The 22,579-nt window shown below is 39.2% G+C and overlaps 1 protein-coding gene across 1 annotated transcript in view; it reads right to left on the bottom strand.

Moving 5' to 3' along the window:
• The window catches only part of ITGA1 (integrin subunit alpha 1), a 231,824-nt gene that overhangs the window by 45,177 nt on the left and 164,068 nt on the right, over window positions 1–22,579 (bottom strand). Inside the window, exons 16-18 of the mRNA XM_010588138.3 lie at window positions 8,181–8,347; window positions 6,303–6,439; window positions 3,740–3,850 (exon numbers count right to left, since the gene is read on the bottom strand). Of these exons, the coding sequence (XP_010586440.2) occupies window positions 3,740–3,850; window positions 6,303–6,439; window positions 8,181–8,347 (415 nt within the window). The remainder of the gene's footprint in view (window positions 1–3,739; window positions 3,851–6,302; window positions 6,440–8,180; window positions 8,348–22,579) is intronic.

Genomic DNA, 22,579 nt, shown 5'->3' with positions numbered 1-22,579 from the left:
TTTTTTTTAATCTTGCTTTGTTTTTTTGGATTTCCCTGTCTGGGTTGGCTTCTGGTTGCTCCGCCCGGTGTTCTACTCTTGGGTTGATACCTGATATTATTGATTTTCTAACCAAAGAACTCCCTTTAGTATTTCTTGTAGTTTTGGTTTGGTTTTTATGAATTCCCTCAACTTGTGTTTATCTGGAAATGTCTTAATTTCACCTTCATATTTAAGAGACAGTTTTGATGAATATATGATTTTTGGCAGGCAATTTTTTAAATATGTCATCCCATTGCCTTCTTGCCTGTATTGTTTCTGCCAAGTAGTCCGAGCTTATTCTTATTGGCTCTCCTTTTTAGGTGACTTTTCTTTTTTCCCTCACTGCTCTTATAATTGTCTTGTTATCTTTGGTTTTGGCAAGCTTGATTATAATATGTCTTGGTGACTTTAAGATCTACCTTATTTGGAGTTCGATGAGCATCTTGGATAGGTATCTTCTCATCTGTCACAATATCAGGGAAGTTTTCTGCCAACAAATCTTCAACAATTTTCTCTGTATTTTCTGGTATCCCTCCCTGTTCTGGTACTCCAATCACTCGTAGGTTATTTCTCTTGATAGAGTCCCACATGATTCTTAAGGTTTCTTCATTTTTTAAAATTCTTTTATCTGATTTTTCTTCAAATATATTGGTGCCAAGTGATTTATCTTCAAGTTCAGAACTTCTAGCTTCTACTTGCTCAATTCTGCTCCTCTGACTTTCTACTGAGTTATCTAATTCTGTAATTTTATTGTCAATCTTCTGAATTTCTGATTCCTGTCTGTCCATGGATTTTTCTAGCTTATTAAGCTTTTCATTATGTTCCTGAATAATCTTTCTAATTTCTTCAGTTGCTTTTTCTGTGTGTTCCTTGGCTTGTTCTGCGTATTGCCTCATTTGCTTCCTGATGTCTTGAAGGGTTCTGTATATTAAACTTTTGTATTCTGCCACTGGAAATTCTAGGAATGCACTTTCATCTAAAAGATCCCTGGATTCTTTGTTTTTAGAGCCTGTTGAGGTGATCATGGTCTGTTTCTTTATGTGACTTGATATTGACTGTTGTCTCCGAGCCATCTATAAGTTATTGTATTAGTTTATGCTTGCTTACTGTGTCGTAGCTGCTTGCTTTGTTTTGTTTTGGTATACCCCTATGAGTTGGTTGAGTGAACTAGCTTGATTATTTTCCCCTTTGGAGCTCTGGCGTCCTGTTCCCAGCTGGCTAGAGCTGTTATCAGGTATATCAGTCTAGGAGCCCATTCAGTTTTCTTGTATGAATTCAGCTCAGGTTTCCAGGTAGCTGATATCAAGTGTGTGGTACAGGCTGTGTCCTACAGTCTTACAGGGGCAGGGGTGATTGGCATATACACCGGTATCTGATTGCAGCAGGGGGTCACGCTCTGAACAAGGCAGGGGGCTGAGAACCAACCCCCAAGTGCCTCTGAGGAAAACGTGTCTCTGTTCCCTACAGCATGCTGGTGAGTGGGTTCTGCAGAGGGACCGTGGGCACCCAACTTTTTTGGTTGTAAGGACTGGGAGGTACCAGTTATCTTTGGACCCCTGTTGTGGGTGGCTGGGTGACCTGAGTGGAGCTACCAGTCCTTAGGTCCCTGATGTGGGTAGATGAGGACCTTGTTTAATAGGCAAAGCAATGTGAAATGTCAAACACCCACCTCTCCACCGCACAGCTGAAATGGTTGGAGTTTGCCAACAAGGGCCTATTCTCCCAAAATAGGCCCGCACAGGTCCATGCAGAAGGGAAAGGTGCTCAAGGTTCACAGACGGTTTATACCTGGACAGGAGCCGCTTCTGTCCTGAGCTCCCCCGACTAATGGTGCTAGCAAATTATCTTTTCCCCCATTTGCAAATTTTTTCCTTCCCCAAGGCTGGGAGGACGGCTCCAGGTGCTCACCAGGGTCTCTCTCAGGCCCAGGGATTCAGCCGCTGAAGCTGGCTTACGGGCGGGGGGCACATGGTAAAATATACGCAAGTACTTAGCCTTTGCCGAGAGTGCCCTTCTCCTCAGGTTCTGGAGGTGTGAGTGGGCTGTGTGGCTGGCTGCTCCTCCCTGAGGAAACTGTAGCCAAATGCTAGTACCAGCCCACTGCCGCCACCACTGCCGCCACTCCAGGAATGATGCCTGAGGTTCCCCATGATTCAGGTCCAGTAACTCCTCTCCGCTTCTGAACAGTCTCTTCCTTCCCTCTGCCCCTCAGTTTGTTGTCTAAGCTTGCCTTTGATGCTCAGGGCTCCCAGCTTGTCACAAACATACTCCTTTCAGTGGTTTTTTCAGGTCTTTGTTGTAAAGAGGGCTCAATGGAAGCATCTGTCTATTCCACCATCTTGGGTCAGCCACTTCTTTGCTTTTTAACACTTTCAAAGGGTCTTCTGCAGCAGAGAAGCTCCATACCAAACCAAAACCTATTGCCACTGAGTCAATTCTGAGAGGTTCCATAGAGCTCTGAAATTCTCCATAGCATCTACTCTAATCATCAATACTTAATACCTGTTTTCCAGGCTAAGTTTCCCAGAAGATTTTCATTGGCTAATTTTTAGCAGCAGATCACCAGGCTTTCTTCCTAGTATGTCTTAGTCTGGAAGCTCCACTGACACCTGCCCACCATGGCTGACTCTGCTGGTATTTGAAATATGGGTAGCATAGTTCCAGCATCATGGCAATAGATAAGCCACCACAGTATGACTAACTGACAGGCTAGAGAACAATGCCTGACTCATTTGTTTTGGGCATGTCATCAGGGGATCAATCATTAGAGAAGGACACCATGTTTTGTGAAGTAGAGGGCCAACTAGGGCAAGGAAGACCCTCGGCGAGATGGACTGATGCAATAAGAACAAGGATGAACTCGTGGGTATGATGCAAGACCAGGCAACATTCCCTTCTCTTATACATAAGGTTACCATAAGTCAAGTGGACTAGATGGCAGCTAACAACAATAACATTCCAGGCTTGATTGTAAGCGCCAATGCTTGGGGTGCATAAGACATTCAATAAATATTTTTGGAAGGAAGGCAGGAAAGGAAATCAGAGAATAGGTACATGGGGAACTAATTTTTCATCCCTAATGTTTCCTTCGTTGGTGCCACACTTGCGACCTGCACCCCTTTTCTACCCTCTCATTCACTCTTTCTCAGTGATGGGGCAGTGGACTCTGTAAATCTGGAAGCAAGAACTGGGCAAGCACAGTTCAGACCCTTCGTATCTCTTCTGCTCTTTGGGTGGCAGTGTGCCCACAGGAAGCATACATTCTGCTCTGTTCTTCATTCTGCAAGTTTTACAATGTGAGCCTCCATGAAGAAGGCCTGAGATTGATCAGCATTGCTGGTGACCTAGTTGGTTATCTTTGGCTTAATTCTGTGGTTTACTCTGAGGACACTCGGTATTGACACATACCCAAACCATGCCTTGCAACCCCATCTTTGTTAGTAATTAAGGATGGGATTTTAATTTCCGACTGTTTGACTTTTATGTCTTTCTTTCCACTCGTCCTGAATTTGGGCAAGGTAAAAATAGACATCATTTATTAATTCCCTTACATTTCAACAACAGCAGGTTGGAAGGATTGAGAAAAGTGGAAAAGAGTCTAATTCTTTTGTTGTTGTTTATTTTAAATATAGTTGGTTTGGAGGTGTGTGTGTTTCAGGTTTTTTCCTAATACATTCACAAACAGGTATTCCAAACTTTTTTAACAAATATGACTTACATATTCATGTACTGAGTTTGGTACAGAATCATCAAGAACAGGTCCATTTTCTGGATCAGTAAGATTAAAATCTAAAGTTATCCTCACAGAGTCTCGAAAGTCATGCTTGTCCTAGAGATTGAAACACAAAATATATCATTGGTATTATATTTATTGCATGTTCTGACCTTGTTATGGCCTCCTTCTTTTGCCCCTGTGGGTCAGGCTTACTGGAACATTCCTATGTATCTAAGCTGACATATGACCCCATCAGGCTTTTGCCTCACTGGAGAGGGGCTGTTATTTTGCTTTGATGAAGGAAACAGCTGACATGCAGAGGCTTCAGATTATGACCAGTTGACTCACCTACAGCTCCTCAGAGGGGCCTACTGGAGTGATGGGTTATATCACACCTTGCCATATCTGATTATACCACTCTGAGCTACTTGCGTAACAGTATCATTTCTCTTGAGGCCTGAAGTTAAAAATCACTATGATACTTTTGAAAAGTCTCCCAACTCCAGAGTGGCAAGCTTTCTTTAAATTGATTTCCATTTCATTAATTTAATATATAGCTAGAATTGTAAGAGTTTTATAATGTGAAATGATACATAGATTATGTGAATATGATTAATATTAAGATCATCAATAACAGTCATCATTTATTGAGTGCCCAGTATTATGAGCTTTATACATATTATTGCTAATTATTTCAACAATCCTCCAAGGTGAATAACTATTATGGTTCTTATTTTGCAGATGAAAAACTAAGCCTCTGAGTCAGTCAGAATATGGGAAAGCTAGGATATGGACCTGAGCCTGGCTGACTCCAGAAAAAATGCTAAAAGTAGTCATTATAAACCAAAATAACTTTGAAAGTTTTAAAATGAATTCATTTCATTTAGCATTTGTATCTAGACATAGCTTAGATCCTGTTGGGGGAGGGACAATTTTAAACGGCAGTGAGTTTTATCTGGTTTCATGTCCTTTCAACTTTTCTCTAAGTTCTAAATCCTAAATGTTCAGTTCTTATTAACAGTATAGGAGGTACAATTCTGGTGTTATTTTTTCAGATCATAGATAATCACTGGTTTGACAGAATAAATTATTTTGATATATATCATGGGGAATGTTGACATAAACATTACTTTGGGAGAATAAATATGATGCACAGGAATGCACATTTTCTACCACTTTCCTGCTCTTTACTACAATTTTCAAAATATAGAATATGAATATATCTAGAGTATAGAAATAAATCAGAAATGGGAAAACCAGCCTGTTTCCTTTAAAACTCAAGATCATGTTTATGTCTAAGTCTCAGTCACAGTTACTAGACCATTGTTACCTCATTCCTCCATCCTGATTTTTTTTTTTTTTTTTAAACTAGCACTGAGTACATTTTAAGAAAATCATTACAATATGATGGAAGAAACCCTTGCCCTTAATCGGGACCCTCTCCATATACAAAGTATCCCAACATAACACATTCAGAATAGTTCAAACTCATTTACCATTCACCTCTAGCAATTAATAATTTGCTTTCCAAGGCTCACTCATCCACTAAAATTGAAAGAAACTGAAGTAGCACAAAGCCTACAGATGATAGAAAACACCAGATTTTGTTTGTTTGTTTGTTTCCATATAAAGTCAAACAACAAGATTTGGGGGACAAGAAAAGACCCCAGAAAGCATACAATCTAATAGTCTGCCTTCAGGTCAATTAAATATTTATCATCCACATTTCACAGATGAGGCCCACAAAAGTTAAATGATGTTTTCAAATTGGAAGAATAAATCAATGAATCTAGGCCTACTATCAACAAGTACACTACGCCTTTTACTAACCCACAGCATATGGATATCTGAAACACAACAGGGAAAGCTAAAGATAGTTTTATGAAACATATTTGGATATGAGAAAATCAGGTCTGTGATTTTCTGATATAAGTGAACTGACAAAGTTTACTTCAGGGCTTTGAACTGGTTGTTTCCAATTCAGTCATGGCTGAGGAGGCAAAACGAGAACAGACTGAATTTTTAAAATTTGGGTAAACTGTAATGATAACTGGAACAGGAAGAATTATGGGTTGAAGCCCTGCTAGAAACCTAATCTCCCTCTTAGAAAACAAGGGCAGTGTATGTGTTGCATAGCAACCAAATCTCACACCCTTTGGATTTTGAGCAGAGTCGGAAACAGCGGTGCCCTGCTCAAAGACAGGGGCTGACCACATCACTTTGAATGTGTGTTGCTCTCTACAATCTTGCCAATAATCCAATCTCATTTATCAGGCTCCTGAAAGGGCTCACTATGCTCCTTCTGAGTCTCCAGTTCCTGAGATTTGACCCATAATTTTTCCATTCAGGTTATCATTCCAGATTACTCAAATTGTAAAACTTTGGGTCTGTTCAGGTTTCACTTTGTGTGCCATAACTGAACTGGTTCAAATTAGTTCAAAGCCTTGGTTTACTCTATGGTGTACACTTTGGAATAAGGCAGTAAGAATTTGATTGACTTGAAATAAGACAGCTATGCTTTATTATTGATTTGGAATAAGGCAGCTATAATATATGATTTACTTGCCAACATGTAGAAGAAGTGCTTAGTGCATTCTGAGCCTCGAACTGTGATGTTTCTTTGAATCTTTCTTTCTTGAGTTCCAGAGAAAAAACTTCGTGATATCTGTCTTAGTGAATCTAGTGTGACACGGTACTGCAAATCTATAAACATAAAAAAATATATAATAGACAGAAATATTTATTTGCAAATAATTAAATTTACATTGTACAAAAACCTAACCAGTAATCGATCAACAAAAAAGTTTTGTTATTTAGCATATCTATGCTATGCTATGGTAGTACAGTGATATTCACAGGTATTATGATTACCGTGAGGAACTCTACAGAATTGCTTTCTGAGTTGAATAGGGTTTTAATGTTTACTTATACTTATTTTATATATCTACACATGCACACACACACACACACACACACACACACACACACATCACGTTATTTCCTGATCGTGGCAAATTCAGATTATAGAGTTTTTACTGAATTTCACTTATTATTTTTTTTAATTTAAAAATATTGAAGCTCTGCTTGGAATTTCAATTATATTTTAATAGAGAGAAAAACATACATTAATGACATTTTAACCTATTTCGTAAGAATAACATCATTTTAGAATACGTTCAAAGCACTATTAAGTTTAATGACACAAAAAAACCAAAAACCAAACCCACTGCCGTAGAGTCGATTCTGACTCATAGTGACCCTATAGGACAGAGTAGAACTTCCCCATAGAGTTTCCAAGGAGTACCTGGAGGATTCGAACTGCCGACCTCTTGGTTAGCAGCCGTAGCACTTAACCACTACGCCAAAGCATACCACAATAAGGAAAACGAATTAAACCTTATACTTTCTATGAAGAATATAATCTTCATTATTTTAACACTCAATTACTATATAAAAATTAAGATTATGCAATAATGAATTATGAAATATGAAGACCTAAATTATTTATATCCTATTAACCAAAGGGTCAGCAGTTCGAATCCACCAGGCGCTCCTTGGAAACTCTGTGGGGCAGTTCTACCCTGTCCTATAGGGTCGCTATTAGTCGGAATCGGCTATTGGGTTTGGTTTGGGTTGGACCTCATATATATTCTAATATGAAGAGTGTGTGGTTTGTATATACATATGAATACACACATAGAGCACACTAAGAAAAACAGATTTTAAGGGATAATGATCTTTTTCATTATATTCATGATTGGTCTCTTCTGCAGCCGTTGCTTTCAAAGCTTTGATTCCAACATCATTAAAAAACTACTGCAGAAAGTGTAGCATGTAGAGAGAAGGGAGGGCACACAGGCTGATGTGACATCTCTGAGAGCACACATGGAACAAGTCTGACTCTGAAAAATCAGGGTTACCTCTGGAATGGAGCAATGAGAATCAGGACGTGGGGGCGGGCAAAGTATCCAAATCCTGTGCAATACCAGTCTGCCCTGGGAGGGGACAGGAGAAGGGAAATAGGGTGCTTGGTGAAAACCCACGGGAAGGAAAACGGGGATCTTTTGGAGCCCAATTTCCAAACTGTACTTCCAAATTGGTATCTTATTGTTTTTTTTCAGCACCTGATTGTTTGTAGTAAATGGGGAAGCCTGAGGGAACTATGGAGTGTTGAGTCCATGGCATAAAAACATTTTGTTTCTGCTCCAGAATTTATTGGGTTGCATGACCTATTCCTTGTGCAGGAGAATATTTTTCAAGGCTTAACAAGTTCACAGGGGCAAGTATGATGTGTGGGTCACTGTGGCAGAAGGAGTTAAAATAACCCACTGATTTCATCATGGCGGAACAAATATATTGTTCTCTCACCCAAAAGTACTTTCCATATAAATTTTTTTTTATTTATTTCTCACCCAAAAGTACTTTCCATATGTATTACACTTACCAGCTTCATACATCACATCTTCTTTGGACTTTAGCTTCACATCAAAACACACTGTAGCATTTATGCACACTGTTTCCTTTCCTTCCACCTGGCAGTTTTTATTTTCAATATTCACTTTGTTGGGTTCAAAATTCATGGTTACTTTAACTACAGCCACATCTCGGGACCTACAAACACATAAATATGATTACTCACATTTTTACATTAAGTGAATGTCAACAATTTGGGATGCATCCAGGGGGAGTCCTCTTTGTGTATAGTATGGGTTCTCAGGACTACATTCTTTGGTAACTTTTTGATAAAGAAGAGATTGCATCTGATGTTCTGAAGACATCCAGGTTGTTTTGGAACCATCTTGGGCTTCCAGGTCGTAGATTAAACACCTTCTTTTCCCCATGATAGAACAAAGATGGAACCTAATGCCCAGGTAGGTGCAACCTCAGAACCAAAGCCATATTTGAAGGATCTCTGAGGTTGTTTTTAGTCTGGAAAAGGGTGCAGAGGACCCTGCAAGATTTATGAACCCCTGCTTGCTCTTTCTGGACTGTAATACTTGGCTTTTCTTGTAGGTTCAACACTGCTTATGTTTCTGGGAAGGAAAAGCAAAATAACATTTATGCCATTGTGCTAGGCAAACATATTATTTCATTTAAATCTTAAGTTAACTCTAGTAATAAATACTACCTCTGTTTTACACGTGAGGTAACTGATGCTGAGAGGTTACTATTTTAACCAAGGGCAAAAGCTGTTAAGAGAGTAAATTGAGATTTAAATTCAGCCATTCTAATTCCCAAAACCAGAGATTTCCACTTATCCAAAAGGATAGCAGAGTGAGATCTTAGGCAGGGAGAGTATGTGGAGCCTGCCTCAGAATCAGGTGATCATAATTGAAGGACACCTTTACTTGGTTTCTGCCTTTTGACCCAAACAGGCTCTTTATAGGGGAGTTTTAGTAACAGTATCTTTTTCTTGTACATACTTAAGTCTCTGATTAAGCTTTTGCATGTTTAAAAATGACAGTTAAAATTGCACTGATTAAGGGTAGGGTTGCACAGCCAATTATTGTAATTGCTGTCAATAAGTTGTACACCTGTAAAAAGTTGAATTGGCAAAAGTTGTGTGATAGACATATTTATGACAAAAAAGAAAAAAAAAAGAGTAGCTGCTGAGGCTGCTTATGTACAACCAAACACCTCATGGGATTTAATTTCTTGGTGTGGAGGTTTAGGGTCCTGGTTTCATGGGACATCCCAGTTAGTTGACCTGATAATGACTTTAGTGCTTCTGTTCTACCTCCTAGTTCACTGCGTAGTGCCTGGGGTCTTAAAAGCTTGCAAGCAGCCATCCAAGGCACAATAATTGGTCTCTATTCACCTGGTGCAACAGAGGAAGGAGAGCCAGGAATAGGAGGAGGATACGAAATGTGTGGCTAATTGCCTCCATGAACAACTGCCTCCTTTGTCATGGGACCAGAAGAACTGGCTGGTGCCGGCTACCATTACAGAACATTTTGATCAAAGATTCCATAGAAGAATCTTGATCAAAAGGAGGAAAATGCAGAACAGAATTAAAAATTTTCATTGTCTTAGTTATCTAGTGCTGCTGTAACAGAAATACCACAACTGGGTAGCTTTAACAAACAGAAAATCATTTTCTCACAGTTTGGGAGGCTGGAAGTCCAAATTTAGGCCTCTGGCTCTAGGGGAAGGCTCTCTCTGTGTACTCTGGAGGAAGGTCCTTGTCTCTTCAAACATCTGTTCCTGAGTGATTTTCATGTGACTTGGCATCTCTCTTTCCCCATGTGTGCTTACTCTCACTTGTTTAATCTCTTTTATATCCCAAAAAAGATTGACTCAAGATACCCTACACTAATCCTGTCTCATTAATATAGCAAAGACAACCGATTCTCAAATTATGGGGGACACGTTTCAATCCATAACACTTATAAACTAAATTCCAGATTTTCTGGAGTGATGGAGGGTGGATGAACTCCTGAAATTATTGCCCTGAGATAATCTTTAAACTTTAAACCAAAAGTATCCCCTGAAGTAATCTTAAAACTGAACAATAGCTTATCTTAACTAGTTAAAAAAAAAAAAAAAGAAAGGTCTACCTTGAGCATTATGCTCTTTTAAGAATTATCTATAGGGGATCAAATTGACAGCAGCAACTCGAAAGATTAGATAGGAACCTTAGGAGGCACTGAATTTGTGTTAATGAGGGAGGAACAACTCAGAAACGGAGGATAAGAAGGGTTGCACAACTCAAGGAATGTAATTAATGTCACTAAATTGTACATGTAGAAACTTGAATTGGTGTATATTTTGCTGTGTATATTCACAGGCAGGGAGAGTACATGGAGCCTGAAGCCACTGCCTTAGAATCAGGCACACCCATATATGTATACATACACATATAGGCACTTAAACATATCTATGCATACATACTTTTTAAACTTATAACGAACAGTCTTTTACTAGTCATATTTTTCTGAGAGCTTTCTTTTAATGGTGGCAACTGTTTGAGGATACATGTAGCATAATCTATTTACTCAGTCCTCTATGATTGGATGTTTAGCTTATTTCCTTTTTTAAAGCAATTGATTATAATTTGATGTGCTGTGAAGACTCTAAAGATTTTTTACTATATTTCTGGGTTATATCTTTCAAAAAAATGAGAAGATATATTTCTTGTCCAAAGTGTGAACGCTTTAAGACATTTTACCACTTATTCACCAATCCCTTTGAAATGTTATGTATCAACTTGGCTAGGCCATGATTCTCAGTGTTTTGGCAGATATTATGTAATCATCCTCCATTTTGTGATCTGATATGAGCAGCCAATCAGTTCAAAGGGGAGTTTCCTTAGGGGTGTGGCCTGCATCCAATATATATGGATGTTCTGGCAAAGTGTGCCCTTTCTTAATCCTGCATCTGACTTGTCATTCTCTGACCTCCAGTTCTTGGGACGTGAGTCAGCAGCCTGTCATCTGACCTGCAGATTTAGTGATTTGCCAGCTTCAGCAACCCTGTGAGGCTACAGCCTACCATCTGACTTGCCAATTTTGGGTTTATCAGCCCCTGCAACCATGTGAGTCTGGAGAAGCTTCCAGCCTGACACCTGACCCACAGATTTGGGACTTGCCAGCCTCCACAACTTTGTGAGCCATTTCCTTGAGATAAATCTCTTTATATATATATTTATATATCCCTTTTAAGACCTAATTATTTTCTCCTTTGAATATTTTGTTGATAGTACACGTTTTCAGTAATGAAGGCATGCTGATTAAAGGATCAGTTCAGAGTTTTTGTTATTAGTTATGGATTTTGATGCCTTTTATCTGGGATTCCATATGTCCCAGCAGACGCTGGAAGTAGTAAATTCTGCCAATAAGGGTCAATGACAAAATTACTTATTTTTTAATTTTTATTTCTTGAAAATTCACAAAACATGAGGTAAAACATGAAAGCACCTGGCAATGACTGCACATACATTTAATTCTAGTCTCCTTCTTAGCCTTTTTATTATTTTTCATGAAACTTTTCAAAACATGGTACACTGCATTCTTCCTTACTGTAAAAGCAGTAATTGACAGGTCAAATAAATAAGACTAAAGGAATTTGGATCTCAGGAAAATCACCACTACTATGTATTCTTCATTATAACAACAGCAGTACTAGCAGGTAAGAAGCAGAAACAGCTGCCCTGTAATACTGCAGAACTGCTCACAGTGGTGCATTCCACCTGCTATGCAGGGAAGCAATGACTGGGCTCTAAGACTGAATGTAGGGTAAGAATAGCTTATAGAAGTCCCAGTCTCTTTAAAAGTACCACTGAAATGCATTATTTCTTATTTCAAAAGCATTATTTACTGTTCAAAAGCCAGAAAAGCAGGGAGCCAGTAACACCTGGAAACAATGAATGGCTTCAGGGAGAAAATGACCACTATGACTGAATGAAGACTGGCAACGGCTTATTCTCAGGGTAAGTACATTCTCATGAGAACATAGCAAACAGGAAACTTAGTGAGAAGGCTTATCTAACAGAAATAAAGGCAAACCTGTCAAAAATTTAGAAGATTCACACATTTGGGGGGCATCACTTAAGAATGCTCAATCTACACCAAAATGAGGTTCCAATTCTGGGTTCTTGGATTTCACACATTTCAAAAGGCTCCCACCTTGAAGCTAAAGGAATAAAATCTGGCCAACTCCTTTCCAAAGAACTCCAGAGGCATAAAGAGTGGGTGGGATACCATATGTCCAACAGGTTTTAAAAGTGATATACGCACTTCACTGATTTTGCTCTTCTAGAGAACCCAGCCTAAGACACCCTTCTAAGCAGTTTATTCTTTCATCAACAATGAATGAGCATGTCTTGTCTCTTGCTTAGTACTAAGGTTTCCCCATACTTGAGGCTGCCTTGACCATGACCCCACCCCCCACCACACACACACATACTCTGTTTCTGCATCAACCAGTTCTTTATAGGGACTGTGGCTCAGTCCAATCCACATGATGGGGCTCTTGCTATCAGCTCTTGGGATGTACTTGCCTGCTAGGTGGCCTCTGCTTATCACTGACATCTGTTGTTGTTGTTGTCAGGTGTCATCGAGTCAGTTCCAACTCATAGTGACCCTATGTACAACATAATGAAACACTGCCTGGTCCTGCACCATTCTCACAATCATTGTAATGCTTGAGCCCATTGTCGCAGCCACTGCATCAATCCCTTGAGGGTCTTCTTCTTTTTCACTGACCCTCTACTTTACCAAGCATGATGCCCTTCTTCAGGGACTGATCCCTCCTGATAACATGTCCAAAGTACGTGAGATGAAGTCTCGTCATCCTTGCTTCTAAGGAGCATTCTGGCTGTACTTCTTCCAAGACAGATTTGCTCGTCCATGGTATAGTCAGTATTCTTCACCAACATCATAATTCAAAGTGTCAGTTCTTCTTTGGTCTTCCTTATTCTTTGTCCAGCTTTCACATGCATATGAGGTGATTGAAAGCATCATGGCTTAGGTCAGACATACCTGGCAACTGTATCCCTCCCAATTTTTGTTCCAGCACTGCAAATCTTGGTCTGCACATCCCAGCATCCTCCTTTGGGCCATTTTGCTGTCATGAAGCCTGGGTAGTGACAGGCACCTAACACTGCCATTTTGGCCCATAAATTATAAATTATAAAGATTTGGTTTGGGGGCTGGAAAGAATGTTGTAAGAAGCCCTTACAAGGAGCCCTTGTTGATCAGTGGTTAAAGCAGTGGGCTGCTAACTGAAAGGTTGGCAGTTCAAACCCACCAGCTACTTCTCGGGCAAAAGACATGTCATTTGCTTTTGTAAAGATTTACAGCCTCGGAAACCCTATGAGTAGTTCTCCTCTGTCTTATAGGGTCACTAGGAGTTGGTATTGACTCCATGGCAGTGGGTTTGGGTTTGGTTTTAGAAGAAGCCCTTGAAAAAAACTAAAGAAAATAAATTGCCCTTAAAACATATAAGAGGATGGATACGATATCTATTTGTGAGTTAAAGTCAGAATAATAAATTAATTTAGAATTAACAATTAAAACAAAAACTAAATTACCCTTTATTCCTGACACTGGTAACTTCAGGTTTTAAACTTGGTTTAGGGTGGGCTCTCCTCAAACTCTGTCTAGCATTGTCCTTTCCCCAGATGTTGCCTTTTAGTTTTCTTTTCCCTTGACTGAAGAGTTTTATTTTTAAAACTTTAACATAATGTTATCACGCACACCAAATGTTATATTCTTTATTTGAACATTAGTTCTTGAACATTATCTTGAATTATGACAATGTCATCTGTCTTCACCTTCCTATCATCTCTTTCTTTCAAAATTGTCTTAACTATTCTAGGTAAAATTTTTTGGATAACAGCCATTGAGGTTTGCTTCCATCTGATTTACATTAAACAAATGTATTAAGTCAGAAGAATCAACATGTAGACTTTCCATCAAGACATATGGCATGTATTTGCTTTATTTGTTAAATCTTTTCTTTATATTTCATAATGAAGTTTGTAACTTTCTTCAGAATGGTCACACACATTTAAAGTTATTCCTGAGGTTTTTTTTTGGTCAATTTTTTTCAAATAGAACCATTTTTTGAAATTGTCTTTTTTAACTGTTAAACGTAGGGGATATTAATTTTTGTATCTGACCATTAACTAAGATTTTACCATTAACTGAAAAAGTTGAGAAAATTCTGGTGTGTAAGTATTTTAAAGGTTGAGCCAGGATGTTACTGAAGATGGCTCTATGCTTGACCAACAGTATGAATATATTCAGACAATGTTGGACAATTGTCTAATTTTTTGTCTAATTCTATTAGGTTAAATAAATGAAGAGTAAATTGTCAGAAAAAAGCTGGACTATATGAAGAAGAACAGGGCATCAGGATTGGAGGAAGACTCATTAACAACCTGTGTTATGCAGATGACACAACCTTGCTTGCTGAAAGTGAAGAGGACTTGAAGCACTTACTAATGAAGATCAAAGACCACAGCCTTCAGTATGGATTGCACCTTAACATAAAGAAAACAAAAATCTTCACAACTGGACCAATGAGCAACATCATGATAAACGGAGAAAAGACTGAAGTTGTCAAGGATTTCATTTTACTTGGATCCATAATCAACAGCCATGGAAGCAGCAGTCAAGAAATCAAAAGACGCATTGCATTGGGTAAATCTGCTGCAAAGGATCTCTTCAAAGCGTTGAAGAGCAAAGATGTCGCCCTGAAGACTAAGGTGCACCTGACCCAAGCCATGGGTTTTTCAAACAATGAATAAGGAAGACCGAAGAAGAGTTGACGCCTTTGAATTGTGGTGTTGGCGAAGAATATTGTATATACCATGGACTGCCAAAAGAACGAACAGGGTGGGGCCAAGATGGCTGACTAGGTAGAAGCTCCCTCGGATCCCTCTTGCAACAAAGACTCGGAAAAACAAGTGAATTGATCACATACATGACAATCTACGAACCCTGACCATCAAACACAGACCTAAAGAGTTGACCTGAGTGACAAGAGAGCGAAAAGCTGTGTCCTGAAGCAGCAACTGCCTCTGGAGCTGGTGTCTGGCACCACAGCCTTGAGCCCTCGCGGTTCCCTGGTGCCGAGTGGTGGGGCTGATTGCGGCTTGCTGAGGCGAGGCAGGCACGGGACACAGCCCTAACCCCTAGCTCCCTGGGGTAACCTCCATAGAAACTCAGCCAGTGCAAGCAGGGTGCACACTGACGTGGCTAAAGAGAGAACGAGCAACCACGGGGACACAGTGACCATTTTCGGAGCCTGGAGCCAGTGTCCCAGTCAGAAAACCTTGGCGCCAGGCTTTGGACTGGGTGCAGCAGAGCTGAGCATGGCTTCCTGAGACAGTGCAAACATGGGACGCAGCCCTAGCCCCCTGAAGTGACCTCGGGGGAAGCCCAGCCAGTGCATGCAGGCAGCGCAGTAACGCAGCTAACAGAAGTCACCGGGAGGCAGCAACTGGTTTTGGAGCCTGGAGTGCGGCATCCCAGCTGGGAAACCTTGGCACTGGGCTTTGGACTGGGAGGGGAGGAGCTGACCACAGCTTCTGAGACAGCACAAGCACAGGATGCGAGCCTGACCCTCGGGGGCAATCTTGACCCAGCCAGCGCACACAGACTACACACCCCTCAGGAATCTCAGATAAAACAGTCATCACCAAGCAAGGTAAGTAACTTTATCTATATTCCTGGGTGCTACTCTCGCCTATCTATCTGATCCCTCCCTTCCCTTCCCTTCCCAGGTGGCTTCATTAACATTGGAATTTTCTGGGCCAGGGAGTAAAGTGCTCTGCGTTTTTTTTTTTTTTTTTGTCTTTTCCTAACCCATTCTCCTGGCCTGAGAGAAGCAGCTACAAAAAACCCAGGGACCAAAAATCCTTCCCTGACTTCCTGAAATTGGAATAAAAATACAGAACCAGCTCCAGCCAAGCATATGAAATCCACAGTCTTGGGCATTCATCCCTACAGGGAACAAGGTGGCTATTATAATGCAAAGGCAATTCTGATAGTGATCTGACTGTAATTGTTTTAGCGGATTACTGGAAAGACAAGTTTTCCAGGTCTGATATTTCTACCTATTAAACAGAGCCATCACTGACCCATAACGGGGAACTGAGGGCTGAAGCACCACCCAAACCACCTAGCCTCCTGTCAAGGGAGTCTGAGGATAGTGACACCTGCCAATCTGTAGAGGTACATGCATTGGGTGCCTAAGGTACAGCCACAAAGCCCATCCACCAAAGTGCTTTAGGAATAGAGACACACCTACCTTACTGGCACTTGGGGGAAGCCTGTCAGCATCCTGCCCCCCTGGAGTGTGACCCCCTGCTGCTACTAGAATCTGGTGCACACAACTATCACCATTACTCCTCTAAGTTAATAGGTGACAGTCTACACCGCACAGTTGGTGACCCAAAATCAGATTCTACTCAAGAATAGTGAATGGACTCTTAGGCTTATATATCTGGTAACAGCCCAAACCAGCTGGTAATAGGACATAAGTGATTCAAAGGCTACAACAATCAAGACAGCACAATCTAGTAGCCCATCCACGTATACTGAAAGAAAACAAAACAAGATAAGACTCAGTGAGCAAATATAAAATAAGACAAATCATTATAATATCTTATAGATGGCTCGGAGACAGCAGTCGATATCAAACCACATAAAGAAGTAGACCATGATTGCTTCCACAACTCCTCAACTTAAAGAATCAAAATCTTTCCCACATGAAGATACAGTCCTGGAACTGCCAGATGCAGAATATAAAAAACTAATTTACAGAATGCTTCAAGACATCAGGGATGACCTCAGAAATGAAATAAGATGAACTACAGAAAAAGCCAAGGAACACACTGATAAAGCAGTTGAAGAACTCAAAAAGATTATTCAAGAACATAGTGGGAAAATTAATAAGCTGCAAGAATCCACAGAGAGACAGCATTCAGAAATCCAAAAGATTAACAGTAAAATTACAGAATTAGACAACTCAATAGGAAGTCAGAGGAGCAGAATCGAGCAATTGGAATGCAGAGTGCAGGAGCTGGAGGATAAGGCAATTGACACCAATATAGTTGAAGAAAAATGAGAGAAAAGAATTAAAAAAAATGAAGAAACCCTAAGAATCATGTGGGACGCTAACAAGAATAACAACTTGTGTGTGATTGGAGTTCCAGAACAGGGAGGGATAATAGAAAATACAGAGAGAATAGTTGAAGATCTGTTGGCAGAAAACTTCCCTGACATCATGAAAGACGAAAGGATACCTATCCAAGATGCTCATCGAACCCCATATAAGACTGATCCAAAAAGAAAATCACCAAGACATATTATTATCAAACTTGCCAAAACCAAAGATAAAGAGAAAATTTTAAAAGCAGCCAGGGATAAAAGAAAGGTCTCCTACAAAGGGGACTCAATAAGAATAAGTTCAGACTACTCAGCAGAAACCAGGCAGTCAAGAAGGCAATGGGATGACATATATAGAGCACTGAAAGAGAAAAACTGCCAGCCAAGGATTATATATCCAGCAAAACTCTCTCTCAAATATGAAGGTGAAATTAAAACATTTACAGATAAACACAAGCTTAGAGAATTTGCAAAAACCAAACCAAAGCTACAAGAAATACTAAAGGAAATTGGTCAGAAAATCAATAATAACAGATACGAACACAACACAAGGTCACAGAACAGAACATCCTGATATCAACTCAAATAGGGAAATCACAAAAATAAATTAAGATTAATTAAAAAAAAAAATGCTCAAAACAGGGAATCATTGAAGTCATTATGTAAAAGATCACAATAATCAAAAAGAGGGACTAAATACAGGAGGCATAGAACTGCCATATGGAGATGAAAACAAGGCGATATAGGATGATACAAGCTAGGTTTTTACTTAGAAAAATAGGGGTAAATATTAAGGTAACCACAAAGAGGTCTAACAATTCCGTAACTCAAAATAAAAACCAAGAAAAACATAATGACTCAGCAAACATAAATTCAACTACTATGAAAATGAGGAACACATAATTTACAAAGAAAAAGTCTCAGCACAAAAAAGTAAGTGGAAAAATGAAATTGTCAACAACACACACAAAAAGGCATCAAAATGACAGCACTAAACACATAGTTGTCTATAATTACGCTGAATGTAAATGGACTAAACGCACCAATAAAGAGACAGAGAGTCTCAGACTGGATAAAGAAACATGATCCGTCTATATGCTGCCTACAAGAGACACACCTTAGACTTAGAGACACAAACTAAAACTCAAAGGATGGAAAAAAATATATCAAGCAAACAACAAGCAAAAAAGAAGAGGAGTAGCAATATTAATTTCTGACAAAATAGACTTTAAAGTTAAATCCACCACAAAGGATAAAGAAGGACACTACATAATGATTAAAGGGACAATTGACCAGGAAACTACAACCATATTAAATATTTATGCACCCAATGACAGGGCTGCAAGATACATAAAACAAACTTTAACAGAACTGAAAAGTGAGATAGACACCTCCACAATTATAGTAGAAGAATTCAACACACCACTTTCGGAGAAGGATAGGACTTCCAGTAAGAAGCTCAATAAAGACACAGAAGACCTAATTGCTACAATCAACCAACTTGACCTCATAGACTTATACAGAACACTCCACCCAACAGCTGCAAAGTATACCTTTTTTTCTAGTGCACATGGAACATTCTCTAGAATAGACCACATATTAGGTCATAAAACAAACCTTTGCAGAATCCAAAACATTGAAATATTACAAAGCATCTTCTCAGACCACAAGGCCATAAAAGTGGAAATCAATAACAGAAAAATCAGGGAAAAGAAATCAAATACTTGGAAACTGAACAATACCCCGCTCAAAAAAGACTGAGTTAGAGAAGACATTAAGGAGGGAATAAAGAAATTCATAGAATGCAACAAGAATGAAAACACTTCCTATCAAACCTCTGGGACACAGCAAAAGCAGTGCTCAGAGGTCAATTTATATCGATAAATGCACACATACATGAAGAAGAAAGAGCCAAAATCAGAGAACTGTCCCTACGACTTCAACAAATAGAAAGGGAGCTACAAAAGAATCCATTAGGCACCAGAAGAAAACAAATTATAAAAATTAGAGCTGAACTAAATGAATTAGAGAACAAAAAAACAACTGAAAGAATTAACAGAACCAAAAGCTGGTTCTTCGAAAAAATTAACAAAACTGATAAACCACTGGCCAGGCTGACTAAAGAAATACAGGAAAGGAAACAAATAACCCGAATAAGAAACGAGATGGGCCACATCACAACAGACCCAACTGAAATTAAAAGAATCATATCAGATTATTACAAAAAATTATACTCTAACAAATTTGCAAACCTAGAAGAAATGGATGAATTCCTAGAAAAACACTACCTACCTAAACTAACACAATCAGAACAACTAAATAGACCCATAGCAAAAAAAAAAGATTGAAAAGGTAATCAAAAAACTCCCAACAAAAAGAGGCCGTGGCCCGGACGGCTTTACTGCAGAGTTCTGCCAAACTTTCAGAGAAGAGTTAACACCACTACTACTAAAGGTATTTCAAAGCATAGAAAATGACGGAATACTACCTAACTCATTCTATGAAGCCACCATATCCCTGATACCAGAACCAGGTAAAGGCACCACAAGAAAAGAAAATTACAGACCTATATCTCTCATGAATGTGGATGCAAAAACCTCAACAAAATTCTACCCAATAGAATACAACAGCATATCAAAAAAATAATTCACCATGACCACATGTGATTCATACCAGGTATGCAGGGATGGTTCAATACTAGAAAAATAATCAACGTAATCCACCACATGAATAAAACAAAAGACAAAAACCACATGATCTTATCAATTGATGCAGAAAGGCATTTGACAAAGTCCAACACCCATTTATGATAAAAACTCTCAGCAAAATAGGAATTGAAGGAAAATTCCTCAACATAATAAAGGGCATCTATACAAAGCCAACAGCCAACATCACTCTAAATGGAGAGAGCCTGAAAGCATTTCCCTTGAGAACGGGAACCAGACAAGGATGCCCTTTATCACCACTCTTATTAAACATTGTGTTAGATGTCCTAGCCAGAGCAATTAGGCTAGATAAAGAAATAAAGGGTATCCAGATTGGCAAGGAAGAAGTAAAATTATCTCTATTTGCAGATGACATGATCTTATACACAGAAAACCTTAAGGAATCCTCCAGAAAACTACTGAAACTAATAGAACAGTTTGGCAGAGTCTCAGGTTACAAGATAAACATACAAAAATCACTTGGATTCCTCTACATCAACGAAAAGAACATCGAAGAGGAAATAACCAAATCAATACCATTCACAGTAGCCCCCAAGAAGATAAAATACTTAGGAATAAATCTTACTGAAGATGTAAAAGACCTATACAAAGAAAATTACAAAGTACTTGTGCAAGAAACTAAAAGGGACCTACATAAGTGGAAAAACATACCTTGCTCATGGATAGGAAGACTTAACATAGTTAAAATGTCTATTCTACCAAAAGCCATCTATACCTACAAAGCACTTCCGATCCAAATTCCAATGACATTTTTTAATGTGATGGAGAAACAAATCACCAACTTCATATGGAAGGGAAAGAAGCCCCGGATAAGTAAAGCATTACTGAAAAAGAAGAAGAACGTGGGAGGCCTCACTCTACCTGATTTTAGAACATATTATACAGCCACAGTAGTCAAAACAGCCTAGAACTGGTACAACAACAGGCACATAGACCAATGGAACAGAATTGAGAATCCAGACATAAATGCATCCATGTATGAGCAGTTGATATTTGACAAAGGCCCAGTGTCAGTCAATTGGGGAAAAGATAGTCTTTTTAACAAATGTGCTGGCATAACTGGATATCCATTTGCAAAAAAATGAAACAGGACCCATACCTCACACCATGCACAAAAACTAACTCCAAGTGGATCAAAGACTTAAACATAAAGACTAAAACGATAAAGATCATGGAAGAAAAAATAGGGACAACGTTAGGAGCCCTAATACAAGGCATAAACAGAATACAAAATATTACTAAAAATGACAAAGAGAAACCAGACAACTGGGAGCTCCTAAAAATCAAATACCTATGCTCATCTAAGGACTTCACCAAAAGAGTAAAAAGACCACCTACAGATTAGGAAAAAATTTTCAGCTATGACATCTCTGACTAGCGCCTGATCTCTAAAATCTATATGATTCTGTTAAAACTCAACCACAAAAAGACAAACAACCCAATCAAAAATAGGGCAAAGGATATGAACACGCACTTCACTAATGAAGATATTCAGGCAGCTGACAGATACATGAGAAAATGCTCCCGATCATTAGCCATTAGAGAAATGCAAATTAAAACTACCATGAGATTCCATCTCACTCCAACAAGGCTGGCATTAATCCAAAAAACACAAAATAATAAATGTTGGAGAGGCTGCGGAGAGATTGGAACTCATACACTGCTGGTGGGAATGTAAAATGGTACAACCACTTTGGAAATCTATCTGGTGTTTTCTTAAAAAGTTAGAAATAGAACTACCATACAACCCAGAAATCCCACTCCTCGGAATATACTCTAGAGAAATAAGAGCCTTTACACGAACAGATATATGCACACCCATGTTTACTGCAGCACTGTTTACAACAGCAAAAAGCTGGAAGCAACCAAGGTGTCCATCAACGGATGAATGCTTAAATAAATTATGGTATATTCACACAATGGAATACTACGCATTGATAAAGAACAGTGATGAATCTGTGAAACATTTCATAACATGGAGGAACCTGGAAGGCATTATGGTGAGTGAAATTGGTCAGATGCAAAAGGACAAGTATTGTATAAGACCACTATTATAAGATCTTGAGAAGCAGTATAAACTGAGAAGAACACATTCTTTTGTGGTTACAAGAGGGGGGAGGGATGGAGGGTGGGTGAGGGTTATTTACCGATTAGATAGTAGATAATAACTACTTTAGGTGAAGGGAAGGACAATACTCAATACGGGGAAAGTCAGCTCAACTGGACTGGACCCAAAGCAAAGAAGTTTCCGGGATAAACTGAATGCTTCAAGGGTCAGCGGAGCAAGGGTGGGGGTTTGGGGACTATGGCTTAAGGGGACTTCGAAGTCAATTGGCAAAATAAATTCTATTAAGAAAACATTCTGCATCCCACTTTGAAGTGTGGCGTCTGGGGTCTTAAATGCTAACAAGCGGCCATCTAAAATGCATCAATTGGTCTCGACCCACCTGGATCAAAGGAGAATGAAGAACACCAAGGTCACACGATAACTATGAGCCCAA

This window comes from Loxodonta africana, chromosome 2 (genome assembly GCF_030014295.1).
Source record: "Loxodonta africana isolate mLoxAfr1 chromosome 2, mLoxAfr1.hap2, whole genome shotgun sequence".
NCBI classification, from domain to species: domain Eukaryota; kingdom Metazoa; phylum Chordata; class Mammalia; order Proboscidea; family Elephantidae; genus Loxodonta; species Loxodonta africana.
This window is presented reverse-complemented; position numbering and strand designations above follow the sequence as displayed.